This window comes from Nicotiana sylvestris, chromosome 10, assembly GCF_000393655.2.
Source record: "Nicotiana sylvestris chromosome 10, ASM39365v2, whole genome shotgun sequence".
Classification (NCBI taxonomy): Eukaryota; Viridiplantae; Streptophyta; class Magnoliopsida; order Solanales; family Solanaceae; genus Nicotiana; species Nicotiana sylvestris.
In genome coordinates this window covers 14,030,307-14,049,132 of record NC_091066.1, presented here as the reverse complement: position 1 = coordinate 14,049,132, position 18,826 = coordinate 14,030,307, and the positions used below count along the sequence as shown (strand labels likewise).

The 18,826-nt window shown below is 39.5% G+C and overlaps 1 protein-coding gene across 1 annotated transcript; it reads left to right on the top strand.

Annotated features, from left to right (window-relative positions):
• Window positions 1-687: 687 nt before the first annotated feature.
• LOC138879022 (uncharacterized) lies at window positions 688-17,827 on the top strand. The gene is made up of 8 exons (XM_070158594.1): window positions 688-1,002; window positions 1,116-1,373; window positions 1,605-1,847; window positions 2,170-2,666; window positions 2,779-2,927; window positions 16,681-16,772; window positions 17,519-17,674; window positions 17,807-17,827. Exons 1-8 carry the CDS (start codon window positions 688-690, stop codon window positions 17,825-17,827), a joined length of 1,731 nt encoding a protein of 576 aa, XP_070014695.1.
• Window positions 17,828-18,826: the final 999 nt, after the last annotated feature.

The following is an 18,826-nucleotide window of genomic DNA, read 5'->3' as shown; positions in this document are numbered from 1 at the left end:
GACCCAAATTGAAGAAGGCCCAACTTAATATTATGGCTATATTGTACATTTATTTATGTATGTAGTCTGGATTGGACTTAAGCCCAAAGTAGTAATTTCCGGGTCATATATATAAGTAGTAGAGGTTTCTAGAAACAGCAGAACTATTCATTCTATTTTCTGATACAATAAGAAAAGAGTTCTCTCTTCGTTCATTCCAATACAAGCTCTAGATACAAATTGATTCAAGCCAATCTTGTTTCACACATTAACATGGTATCAGAGCGATGATTCTGTTTCATTTCACGCTGCCGGTTCGTCCGATCTTAGCCTTGTTCATTTTTGTTCAAGTTTCATGGGTTCTCCAGAATTTCGTCGGTTTTTTGGTTGCTTTCATCAATTTCTCGTTTTTCTGCCAAGGACTCTTTGGTTTGCTATTGGCTTTACTCCGAATTAACCTTCTACAATGTTCATGGCCTGTTTGAAGTCTTTTTCACTAAATGCTGGTTTTGAGTTCTTTTTCGTGAGCTAGGGTTTGTGACAATTGATACTGGTTTCTTCAGTCTTTCTCTGTTTGCGATTTTGAAGGCTGTAGTTCTTCCAGTCGCGAAGAACCTTTGGTATTGTGTTCTCCACTTCTTTTGTCCTTACATGCCTGATTTTTGTGGTGTTTTTTCTTGATGCTGTGATTACTTGTGCTTCTACATCATGGTTGTTGTGGATACCTCTGTTAGCTCTAGCAGCTCTAGCACTTATGTCTCAGATCCCTTAAATCCTCTTCATCTTTCATCTTCTGATGTCCATGGGATCTCTCTTGTTTCTAACCCTTTTTCTGGGACTGATTTTGGGGGTTGGCGAAGGAGTATGATCGTCTCCTTATCAACCAGAAACAAAATTGCCTTTATAGATGGGTCATGCCCTAGACCTGTTGATGACTCTCCTCAAATTAAACTGTGGGATAGGTGTAATAACATGGTCATTTCGTGGATGACTAGTTCCTTATCCCCTGACATTGCTGAGAGCGTCCAATGCTCAGAAACTGCTCAGAATATTTGGAACCATCTTAATAAGAGGTATGGGTCGGTTGATGGGACCAAAGTATTTGAATTAAAAAAGAATTGGCTTTCACTAATCAGGGTTCATTAGACATTGCTTCATATTTCAATAAGTTGAAGAAACTTTGGGACGAGTTGGCTTTCTTGCACTCTAAGTATGCCAATAGATGTAATTGTGGGGGTAGGTCTGAGGAGGAAGAGGAGAACAAACTCTATCAATTTCTCATGGGGTTGAACGACGCTTATGTTAGTGTCCGGAGTAATTTGCTCATGATGCAGCCTCTACCTTCTCTAGATAATGCTTACAATATTCTTCTCCAAGATGAAAGACAAAGACAAGTCAGTCCTAGTCCTCAGTTCAACAATGAATCAGCCTTTTTTAATGTCAACTTTCACAATTCTGTTAACAAACATTCAACAGCCAATCAACTTCCTATTACTCCAAAATAATATATTCGAAGAGTCAATTTTGATCAGAGAAAGTCCAATTTGGTGTGCAAATATTGCAAAAAACCTGGGCATCTCATTGAGAAGTGCTATAAACTTCATGGTTTTTCACCCAATTTTAAGTTCACCAAAGGGAAGAGAATTGCTAGGAATGTTGAAGTTCAGAACCTTGGTGTAAATTCTGATTCAACTAATCTTCCATCTGAGTGTCCTCCTGACTCTGGTTCATTGGTCCTTGGGCTAACTAAAGAACAATACACTCAATTGCTACACTTGTTGCAGCAGAATCATGTTTCTGATTCACCTACTCAATACGGTCTTATGGGTTCTGCCAATTTTGCTGGTATGGTTCCTTCCCCTGCATGTGTAGGTGTTAGTTATGGTGCATGCATGCTAACTAGAGTTAATGACTGCATTTGGATTATAGATTCTGGAGCCACAGATCACATGACTTTCTAATAGAGACCTTTTTTTTGACATTAAGCCTCTTGTTATTCCTTATCTAGTTACCCTTCCTAATGGCTACAAGGCCAAAGTCACTTGTACTGGCTCCCTGCACTTCTTATCTTTCACCTTGAATCATGTTCTCTATGTTCCTAGTTTTCACTACAATCTTATTTTTGTTTATAAACGTGTCTCATATTTGGATTGTGATCTTCTATTCAGCAAGTTTTCTTGTCTTCTCTAGGGCCCTTCACTGAAGAGGCCAGTGGAAGTTGGTAAAGTGGATCATGGTCTTTACAAGCTTCTGGTAGATGGTTCTTCTACTGTCTCTACTGTACTTACTTCCACTTGTGATTCTGATTCCGTTTCCAGTTGTAAATACCATTCTCCATTGTTTCCTGTATCCCATTGTACATACCAATCTGATGTCAATAAAATGGAGATTTTATGGCACAATCAATTAGGGCATATGCCTTTTAGTAGAATGAAAGACATTTCTGTTTTTCCTTGCAAATTCTCTAATAAACAACCTTTTGTTTGTTCTATTTGTTCTTTAGCTAGACAACCTAGGCTTCCTTTTCCAGATAGTTGCATTAAAACATCTTCTTCTTTCCAACTTGTCCATGTGGACACCTGGGGACCCTATAGCAGCCCTACTTATAATGGTTGCAAATACTTCTTCACCATTGTTGATGATTTACAAGAGCTACTTGGACTCATCTCATGGGTTCTAAGAGCAATGTTTTTCCTTTATTAAAAGCTTTTATAGCCATGGTACAAACACAATTTCATATAACAATTCAGTCAGTAAGAAGTGATAATGCTTTTGAATTAGGATCCAGTAATTCTGCAGTCAATTCTTTCTTGATAATGGTATTATTCATCTGACTTCATGCCCTCACACACCACAACAGAATGGTGTGGTGGAGAGGAAGCATAGGTATTTGCTGGAAACTTCTCGAGCTTTATTGTTTCAGTCCAAGTTACCAATCAGATTTTGGGGTAATTGTGTTTTGACTGCCACATATCTTATAAACAGGTTTCCCTCCAAATTGCTCAATGATAAATCCAGGTGGTTTGAAAAATGGTCTCGCGTGGATGATGTACCAGAGCCTAAGCTAAGAAGGCCAACAAAAAGACCCCATGTTCAAAACTTCAATGATAAAATCCAAGAACGATTGATCTGGGGAGAAAAGGAAAAGGGGTACAAAGCAACTATTCATGCCCTAAAAGAAAATCTAAGAAGCCTCAGTTTGGAGAAAGATTTGCAAGCACAAGAAGCCGAAGGCGAGAAAAAGAGTCTAGCTTGTGAGAATGAAAATCTTCATGCTCGATTCCAAAAAATGAAAAGAGTTTCTGAAACGCCAAAGAGGAGCTGGAAGGATCAAAAAACCATCGCCAATCTCTTTGAAAAAATGCAAGATTATGATTCCATTCTTGCGGAAAACGAAAGGGCATTGAGCAAAGCAAAAGAAAGGATCCAACAATTAAACGAAGAAGCCAGATCTAACAAGGAACGCCAAGATAGGCAATCCGAAAAAGACAAGGCACAATTCAAGAAGGAAAAAGACTATTGGATGCGATCAGAAGACCAGCTTCGTGCACAACTAGAAGAGGCAAGAAGATGCAACAGAGAACATCAACAAGCAGACCTCGACAGGGAAAGATCGCAAGCAAGATTAGAGCAGGCCAGACTCCGAGCTCTGTTAGAATCAGCTCTAGATCGTGAAAACCGTGTCAGAGATATAGCTACCACTCGTCAGCAGCAATTGCAAGACCAAGACCAACGTCTCCAAGGTTTCAGGGCACAAATCCACGACCTGGCAGTCTTCACATCTCAAAGATATGTAAACTGCCAAGGAATGGATTATAAAAGGTTTACAGAGCATGCGCCCACTTTTGCTCGTCATCTAGCAATGGAGTTGGAAAGGATGTATCGTACGCTGGGAGGCCATCCAGGTCAAGCCCCACATTGAGCAGATAATCCAATATTTGACAACAAAAGTGGAAAGTGGGGCATGTTGTGAGATGTTAAGAATTGTATCTTTTATTTTGATTTAAGTGTGTGTGTTTCAAGCCATTTTCTTAAAAGTTTTCAAATGTAATTCCATCTTTGTGTAATGAATAAAAGTGATTGCCTTTAGTCCGAACTACGCAAGGTCTGATTCATGTAAGGCATGATACGTAGGCAATCTCTAAGATTCGACCACCACGATAAAAGATATATATAATAAATAAAAGTGAATAACAATAAAAATTTCAAGAAAGCTGGGACGACACAAGCAGCCGAGCAAATGCATAATAGAAAGGGATTATTTGTCTAGGAGCATTGCATCTCAACGTGTGATTATATATGTGTTAAACTCTCAAAACTAACAAGTTTGTTCATTTTCAGAATTCAAGCAGTTAGTTTCCCTAAAGAGTATACTGGCATATTATCACTATCACACAAGATCAAAAGGACCAATACCCGAAAGTATGTCTATCCCAGATGTTGACACAGGTATGGAGCTAGAGGAGATGGATGTCGGGAAAATGAAAGAAGAGATGTTTAAGCTCAAGCAGCAAATGGCTGAGATGTACCAAGCATGGTCTACAGGACAGCTACCCCCATCTTACCCAAATAACCCTGCTCCATCAATGACCCAAACTCAGGATAATATCACCACTGAATTATCCCCAAACTTCCCCATTTACCAACACTACCGAAGCACCACCTCTCAGACACCGCAGTCTCCACCTCCGAAACCCGTTCCATATTTTCCTCCACCTATGACTCCTGTTTTCGTAGCACCTCCCCTTGCTATATTCCACAAATCTCCTAGTGAGCCTACATTCCAGGCCCAGGACAACCAATATTGCCCCCGGAGCCCACCCTCAAAGCTTCCGAAATTCATTCAACTACTCCTCATTTTGATCTCCCAACCGAAATTGACAAGCCAACTAAAAATGTTGAACAAGAAGAGATGTTCAGGAAGGTCAAGAGTCTAGAACAATCGTTCAGAGACATGCGAGGATTAGGCGGGTAAGTCAGTGTAGCATACAAAGACTTATGCTTATTCCCCAATGTACAATTGCCAGTCGGTTTCAAGATGCCCAAATTTGACCTATACAGCGGGCACGGCGACCCAGTAGCCCACTTAAGGGGTTTCTGTAGCAAGATGCGAGGAGCTGGGGGAAAAGATGAATTATTAATGGCTTACTTCAGTCAAAGTTTAAGCGGATCAGCTTTGGAGTGGTATACACGCCAGGACCATGGGAGATGGTACACCTGGGATGACCTGGCACAGGCATTCGCATACCATTTCCAATACAATCTGGAAATCATCCCAGATCGATTATCTTTGACAAAATTTGAGAAGAAACATAATGAAAGTTTCAGAGAGTATGGTTTTCGGTGGAGAGAACAGGCAGCAAGAGTGGATCCTCCTATGAAGGAGAGCGAAATGGTAGACTACTTCCTCCAAGCCTTGGAACCGACTTACTATGCCCATTTGGTTTCAGCAGTTGGGAAATCATTCAACGAAGTAGTGAAGATGGGAGGTATGGTGGAAGAAGGCCTCAAGACAAATAAAATCATGAGCTATTCAGCAATTAAGGCAACTACTCAAGCTATTCAAGGCGGGGTAGGAGGAATCGGAAGAAAGAAGAGGGAGGAAGCAGCAGTAGTTGATTCAGGAATTTGGCCGGGACCCAGAGGTTCACCGCTTTACTATAATCAACAACGACCTCGCCAATCAGCTTACCACCATGATTCATCCCAACACTACTATCACCCTTCAGAGCCTCATTTTTCCATTAACCATGCTCAAGCATACAATCAGCCACCTGTTCACACCAATTGGCGTGCTCCTGTCACACCAAATACTTACCCACGAGCCTATCCCGGACCAGGTTTCAGGCCTAGGCCAGCATTCAGGGGAGAAAGGGAACAGAAAAAGAAAACTTACACTCCATTGGGAGAGTCTTACACTAGTCTGTTCCACAGGCTGAGACAGCTAGACATGCTGAGACCAATACAATCCAAACTACCCAATCCTCCTCCAAAGAATCTGGATTACACCATTAGCTGTGAATATTGCTCCGGTGCACCAGGCCATGATACGGAGAAATGCTGGCATTTGAAAAATGCAATACAAGAGCTGATTGATACTAATAAAATCGAGGTTCAAACCCCCGAAGCTCCAAATATCAATAGAAATCCAATGCCAGCCCATCAAGAGGCTAATATGATAGAAATCATACAAGCTGATGGGGAGACAAAGAAGCCGTCACAAACTGTCATGATGATCAAGTCTCATGAAACCAAGCCAGATAAGCAGTTAATGGAGGAGAAGCCGGTGTCTAAGCAGAACAAAAATGGTGATGAACCGTCTATGATAGTCGATGAGGGATCATCGAGCAAAGTTGCCGCAAAACAAGAAAGGCCGAAAGTGATAGTACCAGGGGTTGCTAACAAACCCATTGTATTCGTGGAAGGAGCCCGTACAGATCGGGTTATTATCGCACCTGTAATCCAGCTGTCGGTCATCAACAACAAAGCCATCCCATGGAATTATGAACGGTTGACTGTAATGTACAAGGGAAAAGAAATCAAGGAAGAAGTGTGTGAGGTGCAAGGCTTGACTCGTTCGGGAAGATGTTTTACTCCCGAAGAGTTAAGAAAAACTAAAAATAATCCAACGCCAACAAAGAGAGCTGTGACGGAAGAAGAGGCGGAAGATTTTTTAAGAAAAATGAAACTCCATGATTATTCTGTTGTGGATCAATTAAAGAAGACCCCCGCTCAAATTTCATTATTGTCATTACTGATCCATTCAGAGGAGCACCGTCTGGCTTTGATGAAAATCCTTGAATGAGGCTCATGTTCCTGAAAAGATCTCTGTAAATCATTTGGGAAAAATAGCCAACAGAATCTTTGAGACAAACAGAATTACATTTGCTGATGACGAATTACCTGTGGAAGGTACTGAGCACAACAGAGCTCTTTACCTCACCGTGAAATGTGAAAACTCCGTAGTAACCCGGGTATTGGTTGACAATGGGTCAAGTGCAAATATCTGCCCTCTCTCCACTTTAAGCAAATTAAAAATTAAAGAGGAGAGGATCCAGAAAAATAGTATTTGCGTACGGGGATTTGACGGTGGAAGCAGAGATTCATTTGGCGACATAGTGTTGGAACTAAATATAGGGCTAGTTGAATTCACAATGGAATTCCAAGTGTTGGACATAACTATTTCTTACAACTTGTTGTTGGGTCGACCATGGATCCATGCTGCTAAAGCAGTCCCGTCAACACTACATCAGGCTGTCAAGTTTGAATGGGATCATCAAGAAATAGTCGTGCATGGAGAAGAAAGTTTAAATGCTCACAGCAGTACCATTGTACCGATCGAGGGAACAGAAATTGACCAGGGACCATGGGTATACCAAGTGTCCGACACAGTGTCAATAGAGAAAATTCCAGAGGGGAAATACCTTCCAAATCCAAAGATATCCTCTGCATCAGTCATGGTAGCTTATGAAATGTTAAAGAATGGCTTTATACCCGGCAAAGGTCTGGGTTTATCTTTGCAAGGAATTATACAACCAGTATCTCTCCCCGAGAACTGGGGAACATTCGGTTTGGGGTTCATACCCACTGCCAATGACGTGATAAGGGCTAGGAAGCTGAAACACCAAGCATGGGTTCTTCCAAAACCAGTCCCACATCTGTCAAAGTCTTTTGTCAAGACCGGTGCTAAAAATCGCCCGATAACAACAATTCCTAAATCCCGGGTCAATCCTGAGGAGGAATTAATTGAAAGGTTCGAGAAATTGTTTAGTGATGTGAATATGTTGGAAAGCGGAGAAGGGTGTAGCAACGCAGAAGTTCAATTCGTTGGGCCAGAAACAAAGCTCAATAATTGGAAAGCCACTCCTCTCCCAATTCGAAAGGAGTCTTGGTAGTTTATTTTGATTTTCTTTCAGTTTGTTTGGGTTACTTCAGGGTTGTAATCCCAAAGCTTATCTTACAGTTTGTTTGAAGTGTGCAAACCTTGTTATCTTTCATCATCCAATAAAAAGCAGTTTCCTTTTTATTATCATTCCTGATAGTTTTCTTTTCTTTTTCTTCTTTCCTGTACAGTTCCTTTTACGCTGGCTCTAGTGATATGGCATGCATGAGGAATCCTCAGCCCAGTCTTAAAAATCAATCTGGTTCCGAAGTAATAATTCAAGAAATATATTGTGATTATGAATCAGAATATGATGAAGATGAGGTTTTTGAAGAGATTAGTAAAGAGTTAATTCACTTTGAGGAAAAAATCAAACCTAACTTGAGTGATACCGAGGACATCAATATAGGGGACACGAGTAATATCCGAGAAACTAAAATAAGTGTCCATCTGGAACCAAAGATCCGAGAGGAGTTAATTAAAGCACTCATAGAATTCAAAGATGTTTTTGCATGGTCGTATGATGACATGCCAGGCCTGAGCACTGATTTAGTGGTTCACAAATTGCCCACCGATCCAACGGTGCCTCCTGTCAAGCAGAGGCTGAGAAAATTCAAGCCTGACATGAGTGTGAGAATTAAGGAAGAAATCACCAAACAATTGGAAGCAAAGGTCATTCGAGTCACTCGATATCCTGTTTGGTTGGCTAATATCGTTCCTGTACCAAAGAAAGACGGCAAAATTAGAGTATGCGTCGACTATCGCAATCTCAACAAAGCAAGTCCAAAGGATAATTTCCCATTACCTAATATCCATATTTTGATCGACAATTGTGCCAAGCATGATATAGGGTCTTTCGTGGATTGTTATGCCGGGTATCATCAAATTTTAATGGATGAAAAAGATGCAGAAAAGACGGCATTCATCACACCATGGGGAACTTATTGCTACCGGGTAATGCCATTCGGTTTAAAGAACGCCAGAGCAACCTATATGAGAGCAATGACCACAGTGTTTCATGATATGATACACAAGGAGATTGAGGTATACGTGGACGATGTGATCATAAAATCAAAGCATCAGGCCAACCACGTTGGGGATTTGAGGAAGTTCTTCTTAAGACTTCGCAGGTACAACCTCAAGCTTAACCCTGCCAAGTGTGCATTTGGAGTTCCATCTGGAAAGTTGCTGGGATTCATAGTCAGTCGACGAGGCATCGAGCTAGACCCATCAAAGATCAAAGCCATCCAAAAATTGCCACCTCCAAGAAACAAAACTGAAGTAATGAGTTTGTTGGGAAGGTTAAATTACATCAGCAGGTTTATTGCTCAGCTCACAACAACCTGTGAGCCAATTTTCAAATTGTTGAAAAAGGATGCTGCGATCAAATGGACCGATGAGTGTCAGGAAGCGTTCGATAAAATAAAAGGGTACTTATCAAACCCACCCGTGTTGGTCCCGCCAGAGCCAGGAAGACCTTTGATTCTTTACTTGACGGTTTTGGAAAATTCATTTGGTTGTGTATTGGGGCAGCATGACCTCACTGGCAGAAAAGAACAGGCCATCTACTACCTTAGCAAGAAGTTCACAGCTTATGAGGTTAAGTATACTCATCTGGAAAAGACATGTTGCGCCCTAACATGGGTAGCTCAAAAATTGAAACACTATTTGTCATCCTACACTACTTACCTCATTTCTCGGTTGGATCCATTGAAATACATTTTTCAAAAGCCTATGCCAACGGGAAGACTTGCAAAGTGGCAGATATTGCTCACAGAATTCGACATCATCTATGTGACTCGAACTGCAATGAAGGCTCAAGCACTGGCCGATCATTTAGCCGAAAACCCGGTCGATGAGGAATATGAGCCGTTGAAAACTTATTTTCCTGATGAAGAAACAATGCATATCGACGAGGTGGAGCGAATTGAAAAGCCTGGCTGGAAACTTTTCTTTGATGGAGCCGCTAACATGAAAGGAGTCGGGATAGGAGCTGTAATCATTTCTGAAACAGGGCATCACTATCCTGTTACGGCTCAATTGCGATTTTATTGCACCAATAATATGGCTGAATATGAAGCTTGCATTTTGGGGTTAAGGCTAGCCGCAGACATGGGTATCCGAGAAATCTTAGTCATGGGAGATTCGGATCTTTTGGTACATCAAATTCAAGGAGAATGGGAAACCCGAGACTTGAAGCTCATACCATACCGACAATGTCTACATGATCTTTGTCAGCGGTTTCAATCAGTGGAATTCCAACATATTCCAAGAATCCATAATGAGGTTGCCGATGCATTGGCTACCCTGGCATCAATGTTGCACCATCCGGACAAAGCTTATGTAGATCCAATACATATTCAAGTCCACGATCAGCACGCTTATTGCAATATGGTTGAAGAAGAATTTGATGGTGAACCATGGTTCCACGACATCAAGGAGTATATCAGGATGGGGATATATCCCGCACAAGCCACAGGAGATCAAAAGAGGACCATTAGGCGATTGGCAAATGGATTCTTCTTAAGCGGAGGAGTTTTGTATAAAAGAACACCAGATCTTGGATTATTAAGATGCATAGATGCCAGACAAGCTACAACTGTCATGTCTGAAGTACATTCAGGAGTTTGCGGACCCCACATGAGTGGATATGTGTTGGCAAAGAAAATCCTCCGAGCCGGTTACTATTGGCTTACCATGGAGCGAGATTGTATCAGTTTTGTGCGCAAGTGTCATCAATGCCAAATACACGGAGATTTGATTCATTCTCCACCATCCGAGTTGCACACAATGTCGGCACCATGGCCCTTCGTTGCCTGGGGCATGGATGTGATTGGACCAATTGAGCCGGCAGCATCCAATGGGCACAGGTTCATTCTGGTAGCTATTGATTATTTTACCAAATGGGTTGAGGCCAAGACATTCAAATCAGTGACCAAGAAAGCTGTGGTCGATTTTGTCCACTCAAATATCATATGTCGATTCGGAATCCCGAAGGTGATCATCACAGATAACGGTGCTAATCTTAACAGCAATTTAATGAAGGAAGTATGTCAACAGTTTAAGATTACACATCGTAATTCTACCCCATATCGGCCCAAGGCGAACGGAGCAGTAGAAGCAGCCAACAAAAACATAAAGAAGATACTTCGGAAAATGATAGAAGGATCAAAACAATGGCATGAAAAATTACCATTTGCATTATTGGGATACCGCACTACTATTCGCACTTCAGTAGGAGCAACTCCTTATTTGTTGGTATACGGCACTGAAGCAGTAATTCCCGCAGAAGTTGAGATTCCTTCCCTTCGGATCATCGCCGAAGCAAAGATTGATGATGATGAATGGGTCAAGACCCGTCTGGAACAGTTAAACTTGATTGATGAAAAACGATTGGCCGCAGTATGTCATGGTCAATTATATCAAAGAAGAATAGAAAGAGCATACAACAAGAAGGTGCGTCCCCGGAAGTTTGAAGTAGGTCAGCATGTGCTGAAACGTATTCTTCCACATCAGGTCGAGGCAAAAGGCAAATTTGCCCCTAATTGGCAAGGACCATTCATTGTGACCAGAGTATTATCGAATGGTGCACTATGTTTAAAAGATATTGAAGGCAAATGCATAGATATGGCGATCAATTCTGACGCGGTAAAGAGATATTATGCATAAAATTTTTGAATGTTTGTATTTAGCATTATTTCGAAGATTGGAATGACAAAGGCCATTTATTCTGCTATCCAAACACTATACCCTTTGTTTCCCCCCTTTGAGCCATACTTGTTTCTTTTCTACCCCCTCTTGGAAGCAAAAAAAAAATCACTATCATCAAGTGAACTACGTTTGACCTGATTCCTCAAAGAAGGATACGTAGGCGCCTCACGGCTCGGTCATAGGGTGCACAATATACATAATGTGCACAAAAAGAAACATCAAGCGACCTCAATCACGAAAACTGGGGCAAGAATTGTATTGGAAATAAGAAAAGATTCCAAGAGTTGTAATTTTAAACCCATACCAAAACTGTTTAGCTTTTGATACCTTTCCATTTCCAACCACATACCAAAAAGACCTTTCGATCAATCTTAGAAAAATGCTGAGTCGAACAAATGAAGATGGTTCATAACACTCTGGTACAAACAAGAAAAGAAAGTAAAAATGAGAGAGTCTTATAAGTGAAAACCCACACGGGCACCATAAGGCGATGGAAGTTGAGAGAAAGTAAAATGAGAGAGTCTTATTGGTGAAAACCTTCGCAGGCACCATAAGGCGAAAAAGAAGTAAGAAATGAACAAATAAGGAGAGTTTATCGGTGAAAACTCTTTGATATACTGCAAGTCCAACAGGTCTGCAAAATGAAAAATAAAGGACTCAGAATTATGGAAATTTTGGGGAAAACCAAAAAATGAGGCAATTGAAAGGAGATTGATTAAAAGACTGGGTTGATTAATCCAAAATGCATACCCTGATCATTGGCGTCAGTGACTCCAATCAGATAAGTTTATTCCTTTTCCAAACAGTCATCCAAATCCGGATTTTTCTTTTCATTCTATAATTGTCGAAATCAGCGTGTTTCGTCACTAATAATCTTACTTTTCTAAAGCTTTGAGATAAGTTTTATTCCAAACAAATAAGAAGGAATGTCAAAGTATACTACCAAGATTCAAGGTTATATGATACATAATACGGCCATGAAAGGCGGGAGATAAAATAATAGGATATGGGTGTAAGAAAAGTGAAATCAAAAGTGGATCAGCAATGTCAGGAGGGACATATGATTACAGCTAAAAGGGTTTGAAGGAAAACATACAGAGGGGAATCCTATAGTCAAGGATCAATCACAAAGACAAAACAGTCTTTTTCAACCATTCCAAGGCAATAAAACAAGACGAAGAAGAAGCCCCACCATCGGCAGGAATACCCCAGTTAACCACCCTGCTTTAAACTAACGAAGTTTTCTTTGATTTAAAACAGGGGCAAAAACAACATTGGTGTCAGGAAACACTTGGTAGAGGATAGGAGAATTAAAGAAGTCAGGCGTCCACCTGGAGAATGCGGATGAAGAATTGAAGAAATCAGGCGTCCACCTGGAGAATGAGGATGAGAATTAAAGAAGTCAGGCGTCCACCTGGAGAATGAGGATAAGAATTAAAGAAGTCAGGCGTTCACCTGGAGAATGAGGATGAAGAATTAAAGAAGTCAGGCGTCCACCTAGAGAATGAGGATAAGAATTAAAGAAGTCAGGCGTCCACCTGGAGAATGAGGATAAGAATTAAAGAAGTCAGGCGTCCACCTGGAGAATGAGGATGAAGAATTGAAGAAGTCAGGCGTCCACCTGGAGAATGAGGATGAGAAAAGAAGAAGTCAGGCGTCCACCTGGAGAATGAGGATGAGAATTGAAGAAGTCAGGCGTCCACCTGGAGAATGAGGATGAGAATTGAAGAAGTCAGGCGTCCACCTGGAGAATGAGGATGAGAATTGAAGAAGTCAGGCGTCTACCTGGAGAATGAGGATGAGAATTAAAGAAGTCAGGCGTCCACCTGGAGAATGAGGATGAAGAATTAAAGAAGTCAGGCGTCCACCTGGAGAATGAGGACGAAGAATTAAAGAAGTCAGGCGTCCACCTGGAGAATGAGGAAGAAAAGAAAGAAGTCAGGCGTCCACCTGGAGAACGAGGATGAAGAAGTTAAAAAGAAGTCAGGCGTCCACCTGGAGAATGAGGATAAGAATTAAAGAAGTCAGGCGTCCACCTGGAGAATGAGGATGAAGAATTAAAGAAGTCAGGCGTCCACCTGGAGAATGAGGATGAAGAATTAAAGAAGTCAGGCGTCCACCTGGAGAATGAGGATAAGAATTAAAGAAGTCAGGCGTCCACCTGGAGAATGAGGATAAGAATTAAAGAAGTCAGGCGTCCACCTGGAGAATGAGGATAAGAATTAAAGAAGTCAGGCGTCCACCTGGAGAATAAGGATGAAGAATTGAAGAAGTCAGGCGTCCACCTGGAGAATGAGGATGGAGAATTGAAGAAGTCAGGCGTCCACCTGGAGAACGAGGATAAGAATTAAAGAAGTCAGGCATCCACCTGGAGAATGAGGATGAAGAAGTTAAAAAGAAGTCAGGCGTCCACCTGGAGAATGAGGATGAAGAAGTTAAAAAGAAGTCAGGCGTCCACCTGGAGAACGAGGATGAAGAAAGAAAAGAAGCAGTCAAGGCACCCACCTGGAGAACGAGGGAATGCAATTGAAGTGTTGAAATAAAAAGCCCGCTCATATGAAAAAGGAGCACACTTAGAATCAATAAAGCAGAGGAATCCAACAAAATCCCCAGCAAGAAACAACAAGAATCCCAAACAGATGAAAAAATACGGGACGCAATAAGTCAAATGCCCAAGAGTCACCAAGATATCAAGACAACAAGAAACGCAAGGGTATGATTTAGATAAGATTTTTATAATTCATGTATCATAGTCTAGTTTAGCTTTTTGTATTACCTTTGAAGTAAGGTGTAATAAGGAGGTCAGCAAGCAGTAAAAACAGCACGAAGCAGCAGTAACATCACAGTCCCATGGTAGTCCCAGCTACCCAAAACTTCCCGAACTACATTGACCTGATTCCTTTATAGCCAAGGATATGTAGGAAACCTTTGAAGCAGAGGTTCGGTCAAATCTTTCAAAAAATGCTTCCCACGGAGTATTTGAACGGGCAAAAATCGCTCGTGTCCGCTCACTTTATCTTTGCACGAAAACTCTTCGAGTTTCCGCACAAAGAGGGGCAGCTGTGAGCACGTAAGTTTTGCCTTACGAAAACTACTCCAAAATAAATCAAAAAACAAAATAAATTTCTTTTACTGTATAATTCTTGAATTTGCGTGGTGTTAAATATTTGTGTTATGTCCGTAAATGTTTACTTTGTCATAATAAAATGAAAATTAAAATAAAATACATGTGGCATGCATATAGGATTTAATTATGTATTTGAAAGATAATTTAAATAAAATCACCAAAATATGCATTTTTGTTCTATTTTTTATATTCCACTATGTGATTAATGTTTTATCTGTATGTTGAATAGTTGTTATGAAGTGATTAATATTTTGTGTAAAGTTAAAAATTGTTTTATAAATTTTGTTAGGATTTTTTAATGATAAATAATAAAATAGAATAAAAAAATAATAATAATAAATTGTAAAATAAAAATCGGACCTGGATTAAAATCCAGGCCCAAATCAAATTACCCCCCCCCAGCCCAATCCAACATCCCCCTGTCCGGTCCAATTCGAACAAGCCTAAACGACGCCGCATGAGATACCTCAAATCTGAGTCGTTGATTCATTGCAATCAAACGGTCCAGTTCAGCTTCTGCATAAATGAAACGACGACGTTTAAGGGCAACTAGATCTGAACCGTTCATCCATCTTGATCCCACGGTCTTAAAAATTCACCCAAACCCGATCCATTTCAACCCCGGGTTGACCCCTTTCCCCAACTTAAATCAAACGATGTCGTTTGGATAAGTGGATTGATCTCAACCGTGCATCTTAATTGATCCAACGGATGAGATCAATCCACCCCACCCCTATATAAGGCTCAAGCCCCTACCCCGGCCCCTAACTGAACACCCCCCTCCTCTCACTGTTCATCATCGTCCCCAAACCCCACCCCTAACCCTAGCCGCCCTAGAATCCCACCGCCTGAAACCCGGCGGCATCAACGCCGCCGGTCACCAAAATAACACCCTAGAATCCCCTGAACATCCTCTACACAGATCTAACATTGGTTTCCTTCGAATCAGGCCCCAACTCTTCGAATCTTAAATCGAAGGTTGGCCTGAAAACCTTATCTTCTCCGATGACCTCCAAAATAACACCACAGTTTCTCCTAAATTCCCTCACCAAGGATCTGTTAGTTGCATGGTTCGAATCATACTGGAACTACTCGAATCTTCATTTGAAGATTCGAGTACAACCTGACCTTATCCCAACCTACTTCAAACTCACACCAGTTACCCCCCTGACCTCCCTCGTGCCTAGAACATCTTTGGTTTCTCTCGAATCTAACCAGAAATGAGTAAATCTCAAATCGAACTTTCAAGAACCCTAAAAATACCAGACTTTTGGATTCTGTCCAGATTGAATAAAGATTGAGGTTTAATCGACCTTAGTCGAAGTATTTTCAGTGGAAAATACTTCGACTAAGGTCTGTTTGATTTCAAACAAAGTCCAAATCCAAGTCGAGTTGAGTTCAGTTGAATTTAAAGGTTCAGAGGTAATTTCTGTTTCTTATGTGCATTCTATGTGTATTCTATGTTCGTTTCATTAGTTTGTTTAATTTTTCATAATTTTCTAGTCAAATTTTGTTATACTGTCCCCTACCCGTCAACTTGATTCTAAATGTGAATTGTTTCTGTTGATTGTGATTATGTACAATGTGTGTAATCGACTCGATTAAGTTCGTCGATTAGTTGTATTATGAATCTTGCTTTTGGAAATGTTGACTGAGATAGCCTGTTTTGAATAGATTATTTTGCTATAACCAGTTAATTAGTTATTGTTAAGCAGTTAGTTCTTGTTTAATAAACCAGTAAATTCAAATGAATGCTGTATATGTGTTGATTTCTGAGCATTGAGTTTCAGGGCATTGTCAGTATATTGACAATGCTCCTGTATTTGTTTGTTTTTTGGTTCAGTTTTGAATCTCAGTCGAAATGATCCTGCATATTCTGTGTAATGTTAGTGGGTATTATTCAGGTTCAGTATTCAATTGAGAATCATCTATCTTAATTCAACTCTTGTGCATAAATGTGATGTACTGTCTTTAATCCTAGGACTGGTTATAACTGTTAAAGCAGACTTTAAAATCTGTTTTGCAACATATTCTGATTTTAGTTTAAGGGCTGTAATTACAGAAGGATTTCAGGTTTATTTTAGAATGAAACAGTAGGGTAATGTGATAGTGTGCTTTCAATAATATGATAGTGGCTATAATTTAAGTAATAATGGGGAACAAGGGATAATGGGGCTGCTGAAAAACAGGATAAATAGCACTTAGTTTTAAATTATTCAAAAGTAGTTTTAATGGAAAAACTTTCTGATTTTTAAAGGAGAAAAGGGTCCATCCAGCACTAAAAGAGTATAGGACCAGCCTTGTATAAATACAGGGAGCTGTACAGACTTTAGGAGGCAGAGATTTTTAGATTGAAGAAATCTGATTTAGGAGAAAAAAGAGAAAATCTGAAAAAACAGAAGATTTTAAGAAAGAAAAAGAAAGGAAATCAGATTAGAAGGGGGACTTGAAGAGAGTTTGAGAGATTTTAGGAGAGGAGAAGAAGAAAAAATCTGATTTAGGAACCTTTTCAGACAGAAAAGAAAGGAAAGAGAGAAAATCAGTAGTTCAAAAGAAAATCTAACTTAGCAGATTTAAGAGAGTGAAAAGTCAGATTTGAGTGTGGAAAATCAAGCAGAAAAATCAAATTCCTTTCGGAATCTGAAGAGGAAGAAGAAACATAAAAGAAACAAAGAGAACAGTCACACACACACACACAGATACAGCAGCAGAAACAGAAAAAATCAGAAAAATGGGAATTTGAAACTGAAAAGAAACTGAAATCTGAAATATTGTTCTTTTGTTGAATCTGTTCAACTTTATTTGTTTCCATTGTTCAGTTAAAATCTGCAGTGTCTTTTAAAAATATCGTCACTGTTCATTTGGGTTCCCCGGATCCTGTTTGTTGCTCAAATCTGCTGAATTATTTGGCATATTCTGCAGAATTTATTACTGCTGTAACTGCTGAAATTTACTCCTTCTACCTTCATTTTCAGGTACATATCTCTTAAACTTTATGTTGGAAAGAGATTCAACATGACAAATAAATGAAATTTTAAATTGTAATATTGCCTCCTATCGTTTAAGTTTAAACATTTAAGTTTCAACTTTGATTTCATGTTGGATAGCCAGTAGTGAGTTCGACTTGATGGCTACAAGTTGATTGTCTTATTTTTTCACTTTGTAATAATGTTATCCATGCTGAAATTTTATTAGTTTAGTTATCTTTGAGTTGTGTAAATAGGAAGCATGGCAGAAAGTTGGCTTTATTTACACTTTACGGTATTATTAGATAGGTATAGCATAATATGGAAATATCAAAGAAAATATGCTATTAGTTTATTTTGTTAGTTAATTAGTTGTTGTTTAAAGCTAGATGATGATTGGTTGCAATTAGCTATCTTTTGGCATAACATTGGTTGTGTTCCTAATCTATAGTTGAAAGACGAGTTAGTATAATCCGTTATGTTCACGATGTCAAATATGGTAAGTAATATTGCATGCAATATCATTTTATTAAGTCAATTAGACTTGTTCTCTTTCTTAATAATAAAAGGGTTTAGGAACTTATACGATGTGAAAGTTAATAGTTGTAATAATTCACATAGATTTAGAATCAAATGGGTTTGATTATATATATAACTCAATCATAGGCATAATTAATTAAATTAATTTCGCCTATTGGATCAAAACAAGTATATGAGAATAAGATGAGATGTGCGAACACAAATTGCAAAACTTTATATCAATGGTAATTAGGAATAGAACTTGCACTAATTAATAATAATAAAAGTTCTTGAAAAATATTCTTTCCTTTATAATTCATTTTCAGTTTCATATACAATTCATTCTTTGGCATATATATGTTATATTTGTCAAAAATAGCATTAATCATATTTTTATTCTGTTCTTTGAATTTGAATAGTTGGAATGAATATAATTTATACTCGGAAATTATCGACGGGCAACCTTTAATAGATTGTGAATTCTTTTCAAAGAATTCAAAGGCCTCTAAAATGGGAGTTCTCATGATTTTCACATAAAAAATGTATGAATATAATAAACAATTTGTGAAAAATCCATAATACCATTACAAGTATTTTGCGCAATTAGGGATGCGTTCGCGTACCCTGATTATATTTTAAAAA